The 20,532-nt window shown below is 36.2% G+C and overlaps 1 protein-coding gene across 5 annotated transcripts in view; it reads left to right on the plus strand.

Moving 5' to 3' along the window:
- RAB3IP (RAB3A interacting protein) overlaps positions 1-20,532 on the plus strand; it is a 63,346-nt gene that overhangs the window by 25,295 nt on the left and 17,519 nt on the right. For 4 of the 5 annotated variants that reach the window (XM_059936478.1, XM_059936479.1, XM_059936480.1 and 1 more), the window contains exons 2-4: positions 1,589-1,864; positions 2,571-2,829; positions 16,719-16,814. In XM_059936478.1, the coding sequence (XP_059792461.1) occupies positions 1,589-1,864; positions 2,571-2,829; positions 16,719-16,814 (631 nt within the window). Of the gene's footprint in view, positions 1-1,588; positions 1,865-2,570; positions 2,830-16,718; positions 16,815-20,532 lie in introns of those variants that run through there. The other variant, XM_059936481.1, reaches the window with a different exon arrangement.

The following is a 20,532-nucleotide window of genomic DNA, read 5'->3' on the forward strand; positions in this document are numbered from 1 at the left end:
AAGTTCAAATTCAAATCAACAAAGTAGGGTACATTTGGAAAAGTATAGCTTTTATGCCTGTCTCCTCTTCCTGTTCTCGCCCTTTCCTAAAGGTAACTGTTTTTGTTTTTTTTTTTTTAATTAGTTTTTGGTGTATCCTTCCATTTCTAAAATATAAGTACATATGAAAAAGTATATATATAATTATATATATAAATAAATTTGTATTTTCTCCTTTCTTAGATAAAAAGTAGCTTACTACTTTTACTTGTCTTATTTTCAATGCTTTTTTTTAATTGAGTATGAGAGAGTACAGTTTTTCAGTTTAATGAATGAGGGTTTTTTTTCTGTATTTTATGATGAAATTATATGGTCTATTGGTACTTGTGTTTGGGAATTTTTCGAAGTTCTGGGAAAGTATTAGTCACGATTATCAAAGTACTATTGTAGGAAAGAAAAAAATTGGGAAGAGAGATTGGATACAGATCGTAGAAGACCTTGATTTTCTGGATAACAAGTTTGGAATTTATTCTGTAGACAGTGGGAAATCAGTAAAGGTTTATAAGATTTCTTTATATTTTTCAAGTGAAAAACTTGAGTGGTATACTTTTTAGTTTTCATGTACATTTTTTATATAATTGTGTAGTTGCATGAAATATTTTTTACTGATGGAGAAACTGAAGCATACGTGTTATTATTAACAGCTGACTGATAACAGATGTTTATTTGTACTCTGTGCCAGTTACATAGTACACTACTAAATACTTTATGTGGATTGTCTGCCTTAATCCTCACAGCAACCTGGAGAAGGGAGGGAATATTATTATTCCCATTCTCATCCCATTAGAGGAGAAATTTAAGGCTTAGAGAAATGTAATGCATTATCCTGGATTGGATCTTGGGCCTATCCAGAACGTTATTAGGATAATCAGTGAACTTTGATTGGGGTCAGTTGTTTAGATGGTAATAGTGATCAGTGTTAACATCCTGATTTTGGTGATGGTTTACTTAGGATATATACACTGAGATATTAAGGGGTAATGGGCATCATGCTTAAAACCTATTCTCAAATGGTTTGAAAATGTTAACAGTTTCATAATCTGGGTGAAATATATAGAGGAGCTCTGTAACTCTTATGTAAATTTGAAATTATTTCAGAATAAAAGAAAAATACACTGACTCATCCGAAGTCAGAGCCAGTATGAGGCAGAACAGAACAGTTAGTTGAACTAATAAGCACATGTGTCTCTATCTTTACTGCCTCTTCTCCTTATTCTAACCAAAGTCACATATGATAGCAAAGTTAAAAATACCAAGCAAATTTTTATTCATTCCTCATTGTTAAATATTTATTAATTAATCATTGTAACAGTGTTAGCCATCACTTTCAAGTTTATTCTGAATCAGATTGTTTGCCTTTTGTAGTGTTTATAGTCTGAGATCACTTAATAAATTTTAAATGATTGTAGTTTCTTTCCTTTGCTGTCTCTTTTCATTGTAAGTTTATAGTTTATAATGGACTGTTAAACACATTTTATAAATATACATCTTAATTTAATTTTAAATGTCACTATCTCAAAATAATTTCCTGCTTTTTGTTTTAACATAGGTTATCCTATGATGAGGCATTTGCTATGGCTAATGACCCCTTGGAAGGCTTCCATGAAGTAAACCTTGCTTCACCTACTTCTCCAGACCTTCTTGGTGTGTATGAACCGGGAACTCAAGAGCAGACTACCTCACCAAGTGTCATCTACCGGCCACATCCTTCAGCTTTATGCTCCGCCCCTATCCAGGCTAATGCCTTAGATGTTTCCGACCTTCCTACACAACCTGTGTATTCATCCCCCAGACGTTTAAATTGTGCAGAAATATCTAGTGTCAGGTAGGAGATCATCAAAATGCTTGTTTTAGAGTATTGTATTAAACAAACGAAGTTTGCTTGGTTAACTTATTTTAAGTTTTATTGTTTTAGAAAATTTGAATAATATAAGGTGGTTCATGAAGAGCAATACATGTTAATCCTCAAGACCAGGGGTCACAAACTTTTTATGTAAAGGGCCAAATAGTAAATATTTTAGGCTTTGTGGGCTACACAGTCTCTGTTGTAACTGTTGGACTCTGCTGTTAAAGTGTGAAAGCAGCCGTAGACAGTATGTAAATGAATAAGCTCCAATAAGGCTTTATATATAGACACTGAATTTTGAATTTTATATAATTTTCTTGTGCCACAAAATATTATTGTTTTTTTTCAACCATTGAAAATGTAAAAATCATTCTTGGCTTGTAGGCCTTAAAAAACAGGTGGCAGGCTGGATTTATCCTGCATTTAGTTTGCAGACCCCTGTTCTAGAGTAGTACTATCCAATAGAACTTTCTGGGATGATGAAAATGTTCTGTTTCTGTGCTGTTTAATATGATAGCCATTAGACCTATGTGGCTATGAAGGACTTGAAATGTGGTTGCTTTGGCTCAGGACATGCTATTAATTAGATATAGTGGTGAACAGATTGGATAATGCAGTTATAGACGTGTGTTTATGCCAGTTATATTTAAGCACATGCTGATGTTTTTTTAACTCTCCTTTACAGCATCCATGTTACAGACCCAGCACCTTGTTCTACCTCTGGAATCACAGCTGGGTTAACTAAATTAACTACAAGAAAGGACAACTGTAATGCAGAGAGGGAGTTTTTACAGGGTGCTACCATAACAGAGGCTTGTGATGGCAGTGATGATATTTTTGGGTTGAGTACTGATAGTCTGTCCCGCTTACGAAGCCCATCTGTTTTGGAAGTTAGAGAAAAGGGCTATGAAAGATTAAAAGAAGAACTTGCAAAAGCTCAGAGGGTAAGCAAAAAGATATTTTATCCTTCCATATGTTATATTCAAAATTAATATTTATCCATGGGGGGGCAACTCAAGTGAAATCATTACAGTTCTACACTTATCTTTTGCATATGCACAGTCTTAGCTCCTGTTGGGCAGCATTTAGGAATCTGTGAAATTGAGTAGTAAAGAAGCTCATCTTAGAGTACAAACTAGAAAAAAGAGATTCTTAAGTTCTTTTTGTGCCCCCCCTACATTGCCTGTTCCCTGTCTTGCATTATCTGTAATGCAGATTTGGTGAGTTATGTTCCATGTGTCGGTTTTTTCCTCTCTGTATGTGATTGACTTTGTGATTATTTGCTTGAAGCCATTCAGTCCAAGTCATTATGTTTTGAGGAACTGTTTTAGTAGTAGTGCCTTGCCATTCAGCTGGGTTTGAATATTTTCTGTACCTTACCTTGGAGAATTTTCGTCTCCTAGTAATTTGTTCTGTTTCTCACTTGGTCGTCTTTTAAATTTCTATTTATTCCCAAATTTGTGACTATATCTCATTCTTTTTCTGCGTCTGTAATTAAATTTTAAAGGGAAATTTGTAGCACTAAGTATTCATACATTAGAAAAAAGGAAAAGTTTCAAATCAACAATCTAGTCTCCCACTTAAAGAAACTAGAAGAAGAACAGCAAAATAAAACCAAGAGCAAGCAGAAGGAAGGAAATAGTAAAGAACAGAAATCAATGAAATTGACAACAGAAAAACCAGAGAAAATGAATGAAACAAAGTGCTGGTTCTTTAAAAAGATCAGTAGAATTGACAAACCTCTAATAAGACTGATAAAAAAGAACAGAAGACACATTATCAATAGCAGGAATGAAACAGAGGGTATCACTACAGACCCTGCAGACATGGAAAGTATAATAAAGGAATAATACGAACAACTCTATGTATATAAATTTCACAACTCAGGTGAAATGGACCAGTGCACATTTAGAAAATTGAGGCAATAGGGAAAACATTCTATGACATGATTTCCAGCATATTATGACATTTTACAAACATATATTCCCATCTTCTCCCCACCAGACTTTTCTCTCAAGAGCATAACATTGATTTTTGTATCCCCAGTGCCTAGAATAATACAGGACGATGCCTGGCATATATGTCTCTTTATAATGCTTCAATGAATGGCTAATTAAACATCCATGAAGATATGCTAAAACATTTTTGGTTGAATGTATATTTATCAGAAAGAAAAATCAATAGCCTTCTTAATCTTTTCCCAAAGGTAGGGGGTGTGGTGAGATATGGCTATATTTGGCATCTGTCATTTGGCTCAGACTCTCATCTTAATACAGAGTATTAAGTGAAATAACAATTTATATACAGGTAAACTATTGAACATATATATCCATCTTTGGGAATACATTGTGGTTACTGATTGGTCAGAATATATTGCTAATTTCTTAGCTCAAGTTTGGAGTTATTTTTGAAATTTTTAGTTTGTTGTATTTAGAAGTACTGTCGAGGTAATTGAAATGATAATGATGTGTGAACACATGCATATGGTGAATTTTATTATGAAGAGTATAAGATAGTATTAATACTTACTTAGAGCTCAAGACTTGAAAAGGACTGTTGGATATGAAAATACTTCCTGAATTAATGGCAACTCATGAATCAAAATTATGTCAGTAGTCATTCTGTTTATTCTGATTATTCTTTTAAGAGCGGCCAGAAAGTTACCATTTTTCCATCCTTTTTCTCTTAACCTATTTTTGTCTCCCTATTTAAAGTGGGCTTTCTTGAAGGCAGCATATTATTAGATCTTGCTTTTTTATCCTTTCTGATAATCTCTGCCTTTTAATTGGTGTGTTTATGTTAGACTATTTACATTTAATGTGATACAGTTTGGTTTAAATCTGCCATCTTACTATTTGTTTTCTGTTTGTCTCTTCTATTTCTTTTTCCCTTTTTTCTCCTTTTATGCCTTCTTTTGGATTAATTCCATATGTTTTTGTGATTTCATCTTACCTCCTTTGGCTTATTGGCTGTATATCTTCGTTTTGCTAATTTAGTGATTGCTTTAGGGTTTGTAGTATACAACTTTAACTTATCACTCTCTACGTTCTGATAATATTATACTATCTCACATACAGTATAAGAACTTTACAAAAGTATGCAGTTGACCCTTGGACAAAGTGGGGTTAGGGGCACTGACCCCTGTGCAATTGAAAATCTGCATATGACTTTATGTGGTTCTGTATCCGTGGATTCAGCCAACCATGGATTGTGTGCTACTGCAGTATGTATTTATTTTTAAAAATCCACATATAAGTGGACACATGCAGTTCAAACCCATGTTGTTCAGGGCTCAACTGTACTTTCGTTTTCCCCTTTCAGTTTTTGTGCTGTGATTGCCATAATTTTACTTCTTTATATGTTTTATTTAAATTCCACAATACATTTATTTTTTCATTAAACAGCTGGTTATTTTTTAAAGGGATTTAAATATAAGAATCCTCATATTTACCCATATAGTTACTATTTCCAGTGCTCTTCATTCCTTCATGTGGATCCAGATTTCCATCTGATACCATTTTCCTTCTGCTTGGAGGACTTCCTTTAACATATTTGTTATGTGTGTGCTGCTGATAAATTATTTTCAGCTGTTGTATATTTTAAAAGGTATTTTTTTTCACCTTTGCTTTTGAAATATAGTTTCACGGGGTAAAGAATTTTAGGTTGATAGTTTTTTTCTTTTAGTACTTTAAAGATGTTGCTCTAGTGTCTTCTAGCTTGCACTGTCTCTCACGAGAAGTCAGCTGTTATCCTTACCTTTGTTTTTCTGCATGTGATGTGATATTCCTCTTTATCACTGGCTGTAAGCTATTTGATTATGGTATGCCTTGGTGCGGTTCTCTTCGCGTTTCTTGAACTGGGAATTTGTGGAGTTTCTTGAATTTGTGGGTTGTTTGTTTTCATAGAAATTGGGAAATTTGGGCCATTATTTCTTCAAAAACATTTACTTACCTCCCCTATCTCTCCTCTCCTTCAGGACTCCTATTATGTGTACAGTAAACTGCTTAAAGTTGTCCCACAGCTCACTGATGCTCTATTCATTTATTTTTTAAATCTTTTTTCTTTCTGTGTTTCATTGTGTATAATTTCTGTTGCTGTGTCTTCAATGTCACTACTCTTCTTTTTTCCCCCTGTAGTATCTAATATGTTAATTCTATACAATGTATTTTTTATCACAGACATGTTAGTCTTCATCCCTGAAAGTTTGATTGGGTCTTTTAAGTATTTCATTTGTTTTGTTTAACATGTTTAGTCTGTCTTCTAGCTTCTTGAACATATGAAATACAGTTTAATAACATTTAATCCTTGTCTAATAATGCTTTTATCTCTTCAGGTGAAATGCTGGAACAAATCATAGGCCTCACTTTATTGTTTCCCGTTTCTGGAGGATCACTGTCTTTTTTGCCTGATGTCCAATGTCTTAAAAATCATTTCACAATTTTTTTCCCTTTTTTTTTAGTTCTGTCAGGCAGCGTGGTAAATATCCCTGGTACTCTATCTTGATTGAGAGTGAAAGTTCTATTTCTTTATTTGTATTGTTTGCTCTGCCCCATCCCAGTTAACCCCAACACAGAAGTCTACACTTAAACATACACTTCAATAATTTTGAGCTTCATGAAGATAAGGATTACATGTGTTTTTGCTCATGATTATGTCTTGAGCACATAATGGCTTCTCAACACATTCTGTTGATTAAATGAATATATACATGTGTATGCAGTTACACTGTTGTGTAAGTAGACACACATGCATAATATATTAGTTAGGGATGTGTTAGCTTCTTGTAAGGTACCCCTAAATTTTAGTGACTTAATAGAAGTTCATTTTTATTCATTTAACACTTTAAAGCAAATGTTCATAGTTCACAGGCAGTTCTTTGTGAAATAATTTGGGGATCTATGTTTCTTCTGTCTTGGATCTTTGTAATCTTTTAGAGTTTTCTTATCGTATCTAACCAGTGAAGTGAAGGGAAAAGAAAACTTGGAGAAAGCACACCTGCTTCTAAAAAGCTTTGACTTAGAAGTGATACACATAACTTTTACTTACATTCCATTGGCGTGAACCAGTTTCATGCTGACACTTAAATGTGTGATGGGCTGGGAAATGTAGCCTTGGTGGAGTAACCACTTACCAGCAACAAATCCATACTCTGTGTAGGGGGAGCAACCATGTGGTTATTGATTTTCAGGTGCAGGGATGCCAGGGGTAGTGATGTAGTCCTTCACTTGTTTGGCCTTCTACAGGTCATTGCTGAAGAACAACTTTTGGTGGAATCCTGAGACAGAAGTTGGGTTTTAGTACATCACTTTTAAAATGTAGATTCCCGGAGTCTACGCCAGCTTCTGTTGAAACAAAATTATTGTATTGAGGCTTGAGGATATGCATTTTCAATAAACTACGCTATTGATTCTTTTTTTTATATATATAAATTTATTTATTTTATTTATTTATTTTTGGCTGTGTTGGGTCTTTGTTGCTGCTAGCGGGCTTTCTCTAGTTGCGGTGAGCAGGGGCTACTCTTCGTTGCGGTGTGCGGACCTCCCATTGTGGTGGCTTCTCTTGTTGCAGAGCATGGGCTCTAGGTGCACAGGCTTTAGTAGTTGTGGCACGCAGGCTCTGTAGTGGTGGCTCGCGGACTCTAGAACGCAGACTCAGTAGTTGTGCCACACGGGCTTAGTTGCTCCACGGCATGTGGGATCTTCCCAGACCAGGGCTCGAACCCGTGTCTCCTGCATTGGCAGGTGGATTCTTAACCACTGTGCCACCAGGGAAGCCCTCCTTTTTGTTTTTTAATTGAAGTATAATTGATTTACAATGTTGTGTTAGTTTCTGGTGTACAGCACCCTATTGATTCTTATATTCACTAAAGTGTGAGACCTACTGATATAAGGTGTTACTTTCAACTTTTAATTATTCTTCCTTAAAAGAGAATGAAAATGACTTAGAAAATAAAATCCAGTGGAATAGCTTGCAGCCAGAGAAAGTCATTCAAAACACATACTCTTACAGATCCATGTTTAGCATGGCCCTACTAACTGTGACCAAGGATGCTTATAAACATTTACTGTGTTCTTTTATGAACAAACATTTCTTGAGTAACCAAAGTTCTCACAGCTTGTATTAGGCCCTGTAGAGGGAAAAATAAATTAGACTTTACCCTACTCTTAAGGTGCTAGTTGGGGAGAAAAGACATGTATGCGTGGTGATGTTTCATTGATCCTTAGTTGTACGTTGTCCCTCATTTTAACATCTCTGAAATCAGTATGAGTTTTAAAATTGCTCCCAGCTAGGCAGCAGTCATAAGAGTTGTCATTGCCTGCTTGCGTGCTAACTTGCCTGTAGCCGTACATGTTGTTACTAAATCAGTTGAATTATGTGAGCTGGGTGCTGAATTACTGGGTTAAATGTCCTAAAAGGATCTCACTATGATAGGACATCAAAACAAAGAGAAAGGTACAAAAGAGAATGACATAGGATAAAAATTTGTGTCTCCATCAGTTTAAAAGAGTTCTTCCTATAAAGTGCAAAATGAAGATTCTAAGTGGAAAAAAAAAAACCCATCAGATCATAGTTTCATTGCCAACATTTTTTCTTTCTTGATGTATAAAATGTTTATCTTAAAATTAATGAGTCTTAAATTTGATGGAATTTACTTGATCATAGAGTCCTGATTTTCTGCGTTTGAAATATCCCTCAAATTTCTTTTCTCTAGTACTACTACTCTTAAGTCTGTGTCTCTTGCCTGAAATACTTCAGTAATCAACTGTTTTCCCTGTCTCCAGTCTTTTTTTTTTAACCTAGCCACACTGTTCAAGGTACTGTTTTGAATTGCAGTCTGATTGTCACTGTCCTGTTTAAAATCCTTCAGTGACTTCCCATTGCCTTTGGGATGATTTCCCCTTTTCTTTGTAGTAAGTTCCACTTTCTTAGCCAAGGCTTTTCAGGACTCACCATAAACCTAACTTTCTGACATTATCTAACTGTGGCATCCACCCCTCCCCATCTTTAGCCACTGTGGAATACACTGTTTTAGTCTTTACATTTGGCAGGCTCCTACTTTTTCTAATATGTGCACATCACTACGATAGCCCTTATCAGTTTTCCTTGTGAATCTGTTTAAAGATTTGCTGCCCTCAGTAGGCTATGGATTTGTGAAAAGCATGGACTGGGCCTCATTCCTTTTCTCTTGCCAGCACCTAGATGAATGCCTGATGCATTGTTAGCACGAAATTAATGTTTGTCGAAGGAGTGAATTTCGAATAGCTATTTTACAGTATAAGGTACTGATAATGAAAAGTACAAATGGCATTCTAAAAAGTATTCCCATGAAATACAAATTTGAGTTCATATGGGTAGATTGATTTAGACCTAGAAGCATAAAGATAAAGAGTCAGAGATTTATGCCCAGTCCAGGTGGATGAGATCAAATTGGGGAATGAAACAGGAATGAATCAGACCAGTTTAACTCTAGTTTTAGAGTATGGATCAAAGGTAATAAACTCTGAAAAGGGAAACTGAGCACATATTGTAGAGGGTCTTTAGTATCAGGGTGAGGTTTACTTTGGTAAATGGTAGGGAATGATTCAAGAATTTGCCTTTGTGAATGATATATGTATTGCTCTGAGGATTGGAAGCTTCTCAAGGGGACAGTATCTTACTTGGTATTGTATCCTGAGGGATTACTGTAGTACCTACATAGTAGGAAATGTTGAATGAATTGACTTAGTTTTCATATATAATTATAACATTGTGAAATTTTAGAGTTCAGAAGGATCTGGAATTAAACGTATGCATTTACAGAGTTATAAATTAACTCAGGGAGAATTGGCATCTTTATGATGACTTTCTATTTATTTAGGTCTACTTTTGTATTTGAGAGTATTCCATTTTGTGTTGTAGTCTTTAGCATTATGAAGTTTCCTTTATCTACTTTAATGACTTTTGCCCTGCCTAGTCTGATATCAATATTGAGGTCTCTGTTTTGTTTTTATTTGTATTATATTTTTTAGTGCACTTCTATCCATCCTTTTATTTTTAATCTGTCTGAATCACTTAGTTTTAGGTGTGTCTCTTGTATAGAGAATAGAGATGGATTTTGCTTTTTTAGCCGATCTGAAAATCATTTTCTTTTAATAAGTGAGTTACACACATTTGTTTTTATTGATAAGTATTCTGCATTGGGGCTTGTTTCTGTCACATAGCTTTCAAATGTCTACTCTAGGAATACAATTCTTTTCACTCTGTGCTCTGTTTTCTTTGTGCAGTCTTCCTTTTTTTCCTATTTGGTATTTTGGAAGGTTTGATTTCCATCCTAGTTGTTACCTTTAATCAAAGAATTTCTCTTAGCCTTTCTTTAGGTACTGACTTTGTTCCCTACTATAAGCAATACCATAAAATTATCTAGTAACTATTTCTTTCCTTCTCCTCTATCATTTAATTTTAGTTACAGGTATTATCTTAAGGTTAATCTCTATGGTGTTAAATATGTTTAGGTTAATACTAATTGATTTGTGAGCCTCAAGTTATATCCCTTTATTCCCAGTTTATATTTAAGAAGTTAGTGAATTTAGTTTCACCTTTCTCCTATTTTGTTGGGGTTTTTTTGTTGTTGTTTTTTTGTCTGTGTTATTTTTACGTTTCTAAAACTTATAACATTTATGTAACTGTTTTCTCAACTTTATCCCCATTTAAAAAAACAGACTTTTTTTTAGAGCAATTTTAAGCTCATAGCAGAAATTGAGAGGAAAGTACAGAGTGGCTATATATCCCCTTTCCCCACATATGCATAGCCACTCCCACTATCAACATCTCACCCCAGAATGGTACAGTTGTTACTGTTGGTGAACCTATATTGACATGTTATTATCCCCCATTTACTTTAGTGTTTACATTAGGGTTCACTCTTGGTGTTGTACATTCTGTGGATTTTGACAAAAATATAATAATGTGTATCTATCATTATAGTATCATATGGAACAGTTTCACTGTCCTGAAAATCCTCTATGCTCTACCTATTCATCCCTCCCTGCCCCTCAGTCCCTGGCCACCCACTGATCTTTTTACCATCTCCATAGTTTTCCCTTTTTCAGAATGTCATGTAGTTGGAGTCATACAGTATGTAGCCTTTTCAGATTGAATTCTTTTATTTAGTCATGCATTTATTTTCCTCCATGTCTTTTCATGGCATGATAGCTCATTTCCACTTAATGCTGAGTAATGGTTCGTTATTTGGATGTACAAAAGTTTAATTAGTCATTTACTTACTGAAGGATATTTAGTTGCTTCCAAGTTTTGGCAGTTATGAATGTGTAAACATCTATGTGCAGGCTTTTGTGTAGATACAAGTTTTCATATCCTTTGGGTAAATACCAAGGTGTATGATTGCTGGATCGTGTGGTAAGAGTATGTTTGGTTTTGTAAAAAATTGCAAGCTGTCTTTCAAAGTGGCTGTACCATTTTGTATTCCTACCAGCAATGCATGAGAATTCGTGTTGCTCTCCATCCTTGTCAGTATATACTGTTCTCAGTGTTTTGGTTTTTGGCCATTCTAATAGGAGTATGGTGGTATCTCGTTGTTGTAGTTTGCATTTCCCTGATGACATGTAATATGGAACGTCTTTTCATATGCTTATTTGCCATTTGTATATCTTTGGTGAGGTGTCTGTTCAGATCTTTTGCACATTTTTTAATCAGATTGTTTTCTTACTGTTGAGTTTCAAGAATTCTTTGTATATTTTGGTTAACAGTCCTTTATCAGATGTCTTCTGCAAATATTTTCTCCCAGTCTGTGGCTTGTCTTTTCATTCTTGTGTATTCCTGTCTTTTAGTTGTAGTTCTACAGTTAAATACATTTGCTTCTCACCCCCAGTTCTTTTTTTTTTTTTAATTTTTATTTATTTATTTTTTCACTTACGGCTGTGTTGGGTCTTCGTTTCTGTGCGAGGGCTTTCTCCAGTTGCAGCAAGCGGGGGCCACTCTTCATCGCGGTGCACGGGCCCCTTACTATCGCGGCCTCTCCTGTTGGGGAGCACAGGCTCCAGACGCGCAGGCTCAGTAATTGTGGCTCACGGGCCCAGCTGCTCTGCGGCATGTGGGATCTTCCCAGACCAGGGCTCGAACCCGTGTCCCCTGCATTGGCAGGCAGACTCTCAACCACTGCACCACCAGGGAAGCCCCTCACCCCCAGTTCTTAATGTTAAAGCTTCTCCAGTTTTTTTCTTGATTACATGAAACTCATTTGCTACTTCATAACTCAGGCAGGCTCATGGGGGATATATTTTCTAAAGTTTTACAGTTTTATAATTTTCTGTCTCTGGTCTGACATTTGAAGGATACTTTGGCTGGATATAAAATCCCCAACCCACATTTTTTTCCCTTGAGTATCTTAAAAATGTGATTCCATTGTTTTCTAGCATAAAATGCTATTGAAATTTGATACCTATCTGATTTTCTTTCCCTTGTATCCATAGTTGACTTGGCTTTATGTTTAACTTTTTTATTATGGTAACTTCACATATCTTCTGTTTGTTTGTTTTTCATGTTTAAATGAATTGGATTTCCCAGGATTCTTAGGAAGAGGTTCCTGTGAAGGAGTAGGATAAACCAGGATAGCTCTCTCAGTCTCATGTTCCAGGGCTTTCCCTTCTGTTGTTGTTGGTGTATCTGTGTAGCCACTTCTGTCTCTCAGAGGTAAGCCTTGTTCAAGGTTTTCTTGAGAAGGTGGTTCAAGATGATGGTGTTGGAAGATCCTGAACCCACCTCCTCCCATGGACACACCAAATCTACAGCCACATATGGAATAATTCCCTCTGAAAAAGAACTAGTTGAACAGCTTCTCCACACAAAGGATAAAAAGGCCACATAGAGACAGGTAGGAGAGGCAGACATGCAGTCTCACCAGGAATCCCACCCCTGGCGCAGCTGACCCACAATCAGGAGGGATCTCACAAACACAGAGCTTCTCCCTGAGAAGCAAGGGGTTTGTGCCCCACATCAGGCACCTTAATTCTTGGGACCTGCACTCGAGAGATGAGCCCCCAAAATGTTTGGCTTTGAAAACCAATGTGGCTTATGTCCAGGAGACCCAAAAGGCTGTAGAGAACTGAGATTTCACTCTTAAAGGCTCACACGCAGACTCTCTTACCCTGGGACCCAGCACAAAAGCAGCAGTTTGAAAAGTGCCTAGACCATAAGTGAGGAGATTCATCTGCTAATCTTAAAGCATCCTCCAGAGCGGGAGGGGCTTATTGGGACTCTCTCTGGGGATGGAAGTGCTGGCAGGCTCTGTTTTTGCATTCTCTATTTTGCAAGCACTGGCAGGTGCCATTTTTGCGCCCTCCCTCTACCTTGCTAGTGTTCTCCATCCCTGTGCTCTCCCACAGCCTCAGGAAAGCCAGTGGGCACAGGCCACCCCCTTGCTCTCCTGCAGCCCGGCTAAAGCCAGTGGGTGCACACAGTCCACACAGAGCCTTGAATGCCTGGCTCTAGAGGCCAGAGGGGAGCTTGTGTTTTTGGGGCCCCACAGGACTGAAACAGTTGGAGAGACAGTTCTTGGCAGACTACCATCCCCAGGGTATGGCATAGATAGCTGAATGAAACACACTCCCAGTCTTCCTGTGAAAAATCATATTTACTTATCCTGGAGCTTCAGCCTGTTCTGAAGGGCATGGCATGTTCTCAGGGAATGTAGGCCAGGGGATGCCATCTTTGCTGTCTCCCTTGGCCTTGCTACAGCTTGCAGGTACCTCCCAGAAAGGAGCTTGAGCACTTGTCTGGAGCCCTGATTTTTGCAACTGTTGCCAAGGGGACACCTCAAGATCACCTGGTCTGGAGGCTGGCGAGGTTTTCAATTGTGGTCCTGTGGGACTGTATATATTTTCATACTTTAAAAGCTGCTGCCTAAGGGTCTGGCTTCTCATCAGCTTGAAACTAGATGCTGATTAAGGTCCCGCCCTTTGGAACCCTGACAGGTCTTGGCAAACCCTCACAACTGGGACCTGTCAAGAATAAATCAGGCTGCCTAGATAGTCACAAAGGTTCAAGAGGCAACCAAGAGCTAGGACTTGAACAGTAAAGTTCATTTTTTAAATGAAGCCACTCCTCCAAGACTGGGAAAGGGAGCTATTTTGCATAATACATGGAAACAAACACAGAGAGTCAAAGTTAGCAAACAGAGAAATATATTCCAAATGAAAGAACAAGGTAAAACCACAGAAAATAATCTTAATGAAACAGAAAAGTAATTTACCTGATAAAGAGTTCAAAATAATGGTCTCACCAAACCTGGGAGAAGAATGGATGAACATAGTGGGAACTTCAGCAGAGATAGAAAATATAAGAAAGTACCAAACATAGGTCACAGAGCCAAAGAATCTAATAATAGAATTGAAAAATACACTAGAGGGGTTCAACAAGAGGATAGATGATGAAGAAGAAGAAAGCATTGGGCTTCCCTGGTGGCGCAGTGGTTGAGAGTCTGCCTGCCAATGCAGGGGACACGGGTTCGAGCCCTGGTCTGGGAAGATCCCACATGCCGCGGAGCAACTAGGCCCGTGAGCCACAATTACTGAGCCTGCGCGTCTGGAGCCTGTGCTCCGCAACAAAGAGAGGCCACGATAGTGAGAGGTCCGCGCACCGCGATGAAGAGTGGCCCCCGCTTGCCGCAACTAGAGAAAGCCCTCGCACAGAAACGAAGACCCAACACAGCCAAAAATAAATTAAATAAATTAATTAATTAAAAAAAAAGAAAAAAAAAGAGTATGCCTTTAAAAAAAAAAAAAAAAAGAAGAAGAAAGCATCAATGATCTGGAAGACAGGGCTGTAGAACTCAGCCAAATAGCGCAGCAAAAAGAAAAAAGAATGAAACAAAGTGAAGGTAGCTTAAGGGGCCTATGGAACACTATCAAGTGGAACAACATTCACTTTATAGGGGTCCCAGAGGAGAAGGGAGACAGGAGGGGGCAGAGAATTTTTTGAAGAAATAATAGCTGAAAACTTCCTCAACCTGGGGAAGGAAAACAGGTATCCAGGTCCAGGAAACACAGAGTTCCAAAAAAGAACTCAAAGAGACACCAAGACATATTATAATCAAAATGTCAGAAGTTAAAGAGAATATCAGAATCAGCAAGTGAAAAAACCAGCTGTTACATACAAGGGAACTCCCAAAAGACTATCAGCAGATTTTTCAGCAGAAACTTTGCAGGCCAGAAGGGACTGGCATGATACATTCCAAGTGCTGAAAGGAAAAAACTTTCAGCCAAGAATACTCTACCCAGCAAGATTATCATTCACAATTGAAGGAGAGATCAAGAGGTTTGCAGACAAGTGAAAGCTAAAGGAGTTCACCATTATACCAGCCTTACAAGAAATGTAAAAGGACTTCTTTAAGCTGAAAAGAAAGGGCACTAATTAATAACAAGAAAACCCATGAAAGTGAAAGAAGGTTTTCTCCATCAGCCTAGTGTCTCTGTGCTTAGCATTACATCCTAAGATATTTTTTTTTCTAATAATACTTCCAAAGATCTGTTTCCTTTGGAACCTTGCCACTCCTTCCTCCTTTAATATCTGCACCTTCTCTCTCGCTATCTCCATTATTCCTGTCCTGCAATTTGGTTTTATATTCCAAGAGTTCTCCCCTTATGGTGGGGCTCTGTCCTTCTGGAAAGGTCTCTTTGCTGGATGCTTTGAGATTCCTGAGTGTTTAGAGCTTCACTGTACTGTTTGCTGCCTCTGTACTGCGTGTGATTTTTGCACTCATCTGCAACTTGGAGCCTGTGAAAACCTTTCCCTTTTTCTCCATTTGTTCTCACACTTTTTTCTTCCCATTTTTACCAAGGGTATAGTCCTCTGCTTTTGGGGCATTTGTAATGATTTTTGGGTTCTGAGGCTTTATAGAGTATCTCTGTAGTCCCTTCCACACAGCTGCTCCCTTCCACACAGTGACTGATCCTGTGGTCTGGGCAGTGTAGCCACATTTTCTCATGGTCTAAAATATGTGGGGATTTTCTTTTACCTAGTTTTGTTGAAGATGTAGTCATTTGGTTCTTCTGGTATCCCAATTGGAATATTTGGTTGTCAGGAATTGTCGGGGGATTCAAAAACTATGCTGCCACCACAATTACAGCACGACTGTATTTGTGGCTGATACATAGGGAGTTTGGATTTTTTTTTTTAATCTCTAAGTTTGAAAGATAAATTTAGGGTAACATAAAATGGCATATTTAACATCTTAATAAAGGAATTTTTAGCATCTATTTATGACCTATTGAGGAGTTACGTATAAATGTAGGATTTTTGTCATTAATATTCTTCTTAATTTTAAATGTAATATACACTGTTTGCCTCTGGTTGCAGTGTTAAATGGGTATAGTCCCCTAATGGAAATTTTAGACTAATTGCAGTATGGTACATGAAATTATAGGTAAACAATTTTTAAAGTAAACATGAAAAAACTTCACTGAACATTTATTGAAATGAATCAGCATAATTGAAGAAATTCCTTGGTTGATAGAAATAAATATGTTCAGAGAAAAGTTAAGGAAAAAAGAATGAAGTTATTTAATTGTTTATTTTCACATGTAATGAATAATTATACTTAATCTTTGGATATTTTATGAAAAAACATGAAAATTTAATATGTGAATTAGAATTATTTGTAATTTTAGATTTGCCTGATTGTTTCCACATAGCAAGTACTAAATAAACACTTTCAGTGTGAATGTTGTAAGAGGGGGCAGTATTAATATTTTGTAATTTTATTAGTAAAAATTGTATAGTCTGCTGAATCAAACTTTGAACTTTGGAAATAAAAAATAAAATGATCAATTTCTCATAGGAACTGAAGTTAAAAGATGAAGAGTGTGAGAGGCTTTCTAAAGTACGAGATCAACTTGGACAGGAATTGGAGGAACTCACAGCTAGTCTATTTGAGGTTGGTCTGTTTACATCTTGGCCAAGAGCAACGTCATGGTTTTTATATATTGATAGAATTGTTTTATGAGGGAATCTTGAAAAAGATATGCTTAGCTTCATGCATATTTATAAGTCCTCTAAAAAGATAAAATCTTTAAGAAATGTAAAGTCTACAACTTAAAATGATATGAAAAGAAAAAAACACTATGGGTTACCAGAATCAGGTGGTTTAAAAATGTGTATGTGGAAAGAAAGGAGGTAAATTTTAATTTTGATTTTACCAACTATTTAGGGGCTGCTTTAGAGTATCTTTATATGATTCCGTAACAAAGATGGCAAACCCTTGAGGTAGTCTTCTGATAGGGGATGATTTGAGGAAGGTTAGAAGGCATACATCTTTATTTCCAGCCTGCCACAGGATCAAAATTCCTACCCAGTTCAAGCAGTGTTTCTCAGTAGGGGGGCCATTGACATTGTTGGACATTTATAATCCTTGGTGTATTAGGGTTTTCCAAGAAACAGAACCAATAGGATGTGTGTATATATACATATATACATTTACATGTATGTAGAAAGAGACTTATGTAAGGAATTGACTCATGCAGTTATGGAGGTTGGCAAGTCCCAAAATCTGGAGGATGAGTTGGTAGGCTGGAGACCCAGGAGAGATGATGGTGTAGTTCCAGTCTTGAGTCCAAAGGCCAGAGAACCAGGAGAGCTACTTGTGTAGTTCTAGTTTCCAGTCCAAAGGCTGACAGACTTGAGACCAAGGAAGAGCTAATGTTTCAATTTGAGTCTGAAGGCAGGAAGAATTCTCTTACTCTTTGGGGATGAGCCTTTTTGTTCTAACCGGCCTTCAGCTGATTGGATGAGCCTCACCCATATTATGGAGGGCAGTCTGCTTTACTCAGTTTACCAATTCAGATGTTAGTCTCATCCAGAAGCATCTTCACAGAAACATCCAGAATGTTTGACTAAAATATGTGGACACCTGTGGCCCAGTCAAGTTGGACACACAAAGTTAACCATCACACTTGACCCAAATTCTAGTAATACTCCCTCATCATTTTGACAACTTTTAAATAACCTTGTGGAGGATGGGGAGAGGGTATTATTTCCTTGGTTAAGAACCACTACCTTTAGGTTATAAGACCTTTAGCCTTCAGAAGTTCCTTATTAAAAACATTGATGTGTTACTAGAATGACTAGTGTCATTATCACTTTACCAGTATTTTCTTTTTTTCCCTAAAAATTTGTTCTTAAAAATTTTAATGTAAAAAAAGATTTTGGAGGAAAAATTTCTTTACCTTTTGTTATTTTTGTATATGCAGAATCTTTTTTAGTTTTAGCTATATATTTGCTTACCTAGTTGTAATCCTAATATATTTTGTACGTTAACATCTTTTCATGTTACTACATAGTGAATGTAATGATAATCGTAATCTATCAAGTGTACATTCCACAGTTTCTATCATTACAAGTAATATTGCAGAAGATATTTTCAGACATGTGGGCTTTCCATGACCCCTCTGCTCCACAACCCTTTGCCCTCTCCTTTGTCTTTTCTGGGGTCATTTGCTTTCATGGACGTTTAAAAACTAACTTATTTTCTTGTTTAGTTAGCTAGTTATCAGAGATGAGAGGAAGATAAATTTAAGCAAAAAGGTAGTGGGAAGTTAAAGATCTGGAACAGGAGCTGTGTAACTTGTTACATTTTTATATGTAGAAGGACTCAGAAACATAAGACTTTTCTTCCAGTAATGTCTGGTTAGAAGAAATTTCTATAATATATGGATAGTAGATAAGCAAACAAATATATTATGCTACTTATGTTAATTTTGATTTCCTATCTGCCTGCCCTTAATTTTAGCCCTGCTTATTTCCATCCATCTGCACTTACATGTGCATTTTGTTAGATGAAGTAGGGGGAGAACAAACAAACTTTTCCCTCTCTATAGTAGGATGTGAAGTACCAGAAATGCAGTTTATGCAGTGGATGAAAAAGCTATCTAAAAAACATAGTTTTGGGATCCCTAACTTATCCCCAACCTAACAATGGCTAATAGCCTTAACTGTGTGTACTTTCTGGGAAAGAAACTACACTGATTAAAGATGATTTCAGTAATGAAGAAAGTTGTATTCAAACCAATATGAATTTAGAAAAAAAGGGCAAAAAGTTTTTCTGTGGTCTCAGTTGTGCCTTCATGATTTCAGTTTACCATTGTCTTATGAAAAGATGTTTTTTGCCTACATTTTATGCATATGTGTGTGTAGTTTTTTTAAGAATTAAAGATTTTTTTGAATAAACTCAATTTGTACAATTTTGGTAAACATGTAAACTCAGATTAGGAATTTATTATGAATGATGAATAATCTTGAATATAATTATACTTTGTATTTAGCAAACTTGAGTCTTAAATGTATCAAATACAAGACTCTAAAGTTATATATATGTGTGTGTATATATGTATATATATATTTTTTCTTCTAGTATTTTAGATTTTGAGATAATGTAAAATATAAAATGAAGTCGGTTGAAAGAATGCTTTACAAAGTAGTCTACATTTAACATGGAAAAAAAAGATATGTAGTCTTAAGATGTTTTTATATTTTTTCAGCCAGTTTTAATAAATGTCTATGATATGCTTAGTTTTCTCTCAACAATGCTATATGGCACATATAGTATAAATTGTTATTTTGTCTGTGAAGAAAATGAGGCATAATTAGAGTAAGGAGCAAAGTTGGGACTCAAATTCGTGACCTTGATCTTACTTTAAGTGCTATGAAAGTCATAAATGGAACTTCCATTTGTCTCAAGCCACAGAGACAAATTTGAGCATGGACCTTCATTATGATAAAGATACCTGCTATTTATTGAGAGTTTCCTATGTACTAGACACTGCTCTAAGAGCATATGTACTTACTCACAAATTATGCACATACACTAACACACATATAATGTGTTACATACAGTATAAAACACAAAAGTTTTAAAAAGAGTGAGATAACAAAAATGCTTAGATTTTTTATAATAGTACAAAAGTATTTTATTCTCACTAAAACATATTGTTTGTGTGTATATTTATTTAGTGAGAGCAGCGTGATTGAATATGTTACCTTGTTTTTGAAATCTTGTTTTAAATTTATGATCCAGATGAAGGTCTGGTCTAAATTCCATTTTTAAAATTTAGATGTAATGCTGCTGCTGACTCACAGATATACTGATCCAAAAAGAACAAGTACTTCTTTTCCTGTAATAAGTCATTATACTGAATTTTCAGTCCCATTGCCAGTTATGTGAAGGCTTTTCCAGAGCATTCTCTAGTGAATTTTTGTCTTCTCTAATACCAGCAAATTGTTTTTGCAAATTAATCAGAAGATGTTGAATAAACACTTTTTTTAAAAAAGAGAAGAAAATCCCCTTCATTTGAATCACTGCTAACCAGATAGGAAAAAAATTCTGTTTTCAAAGTTTGTAAGTATACAGACATGAATATTTGTATAGATCAGAGGTCTGCAACCTACAGCCTGCAGGGCAAAACTGGCCTATATATACTTTTGTACAGCCTAATGAGACAAGATTGGTTTTTACATTTCCAAATGGTAAGAGGTGGGGGAAAAAAATCAAAAGAGGAATATTTTGTGACATATGAAAACTATATGAAGCTCTTCAGTGCCTATGAATTTTTATTGGAATGGCCACACTCATTGTTTTACTGTCTATGGCTGCTTTCACA

Source organism: Balaenoptera ricei, chromosome 10 (assembly GCF_028023285.1).
Source record: "Balaenoptera ricei isolate mBalRic1 chromosome 10, mBalRic1.hap2, whole genome shotgun sequence".
NCBI lineage: Eukaryota > Metazoa > Chordata > Mammalia > Artiodactyla > Balaenopteridae > Balaenoptera > Balaenoptera ricei.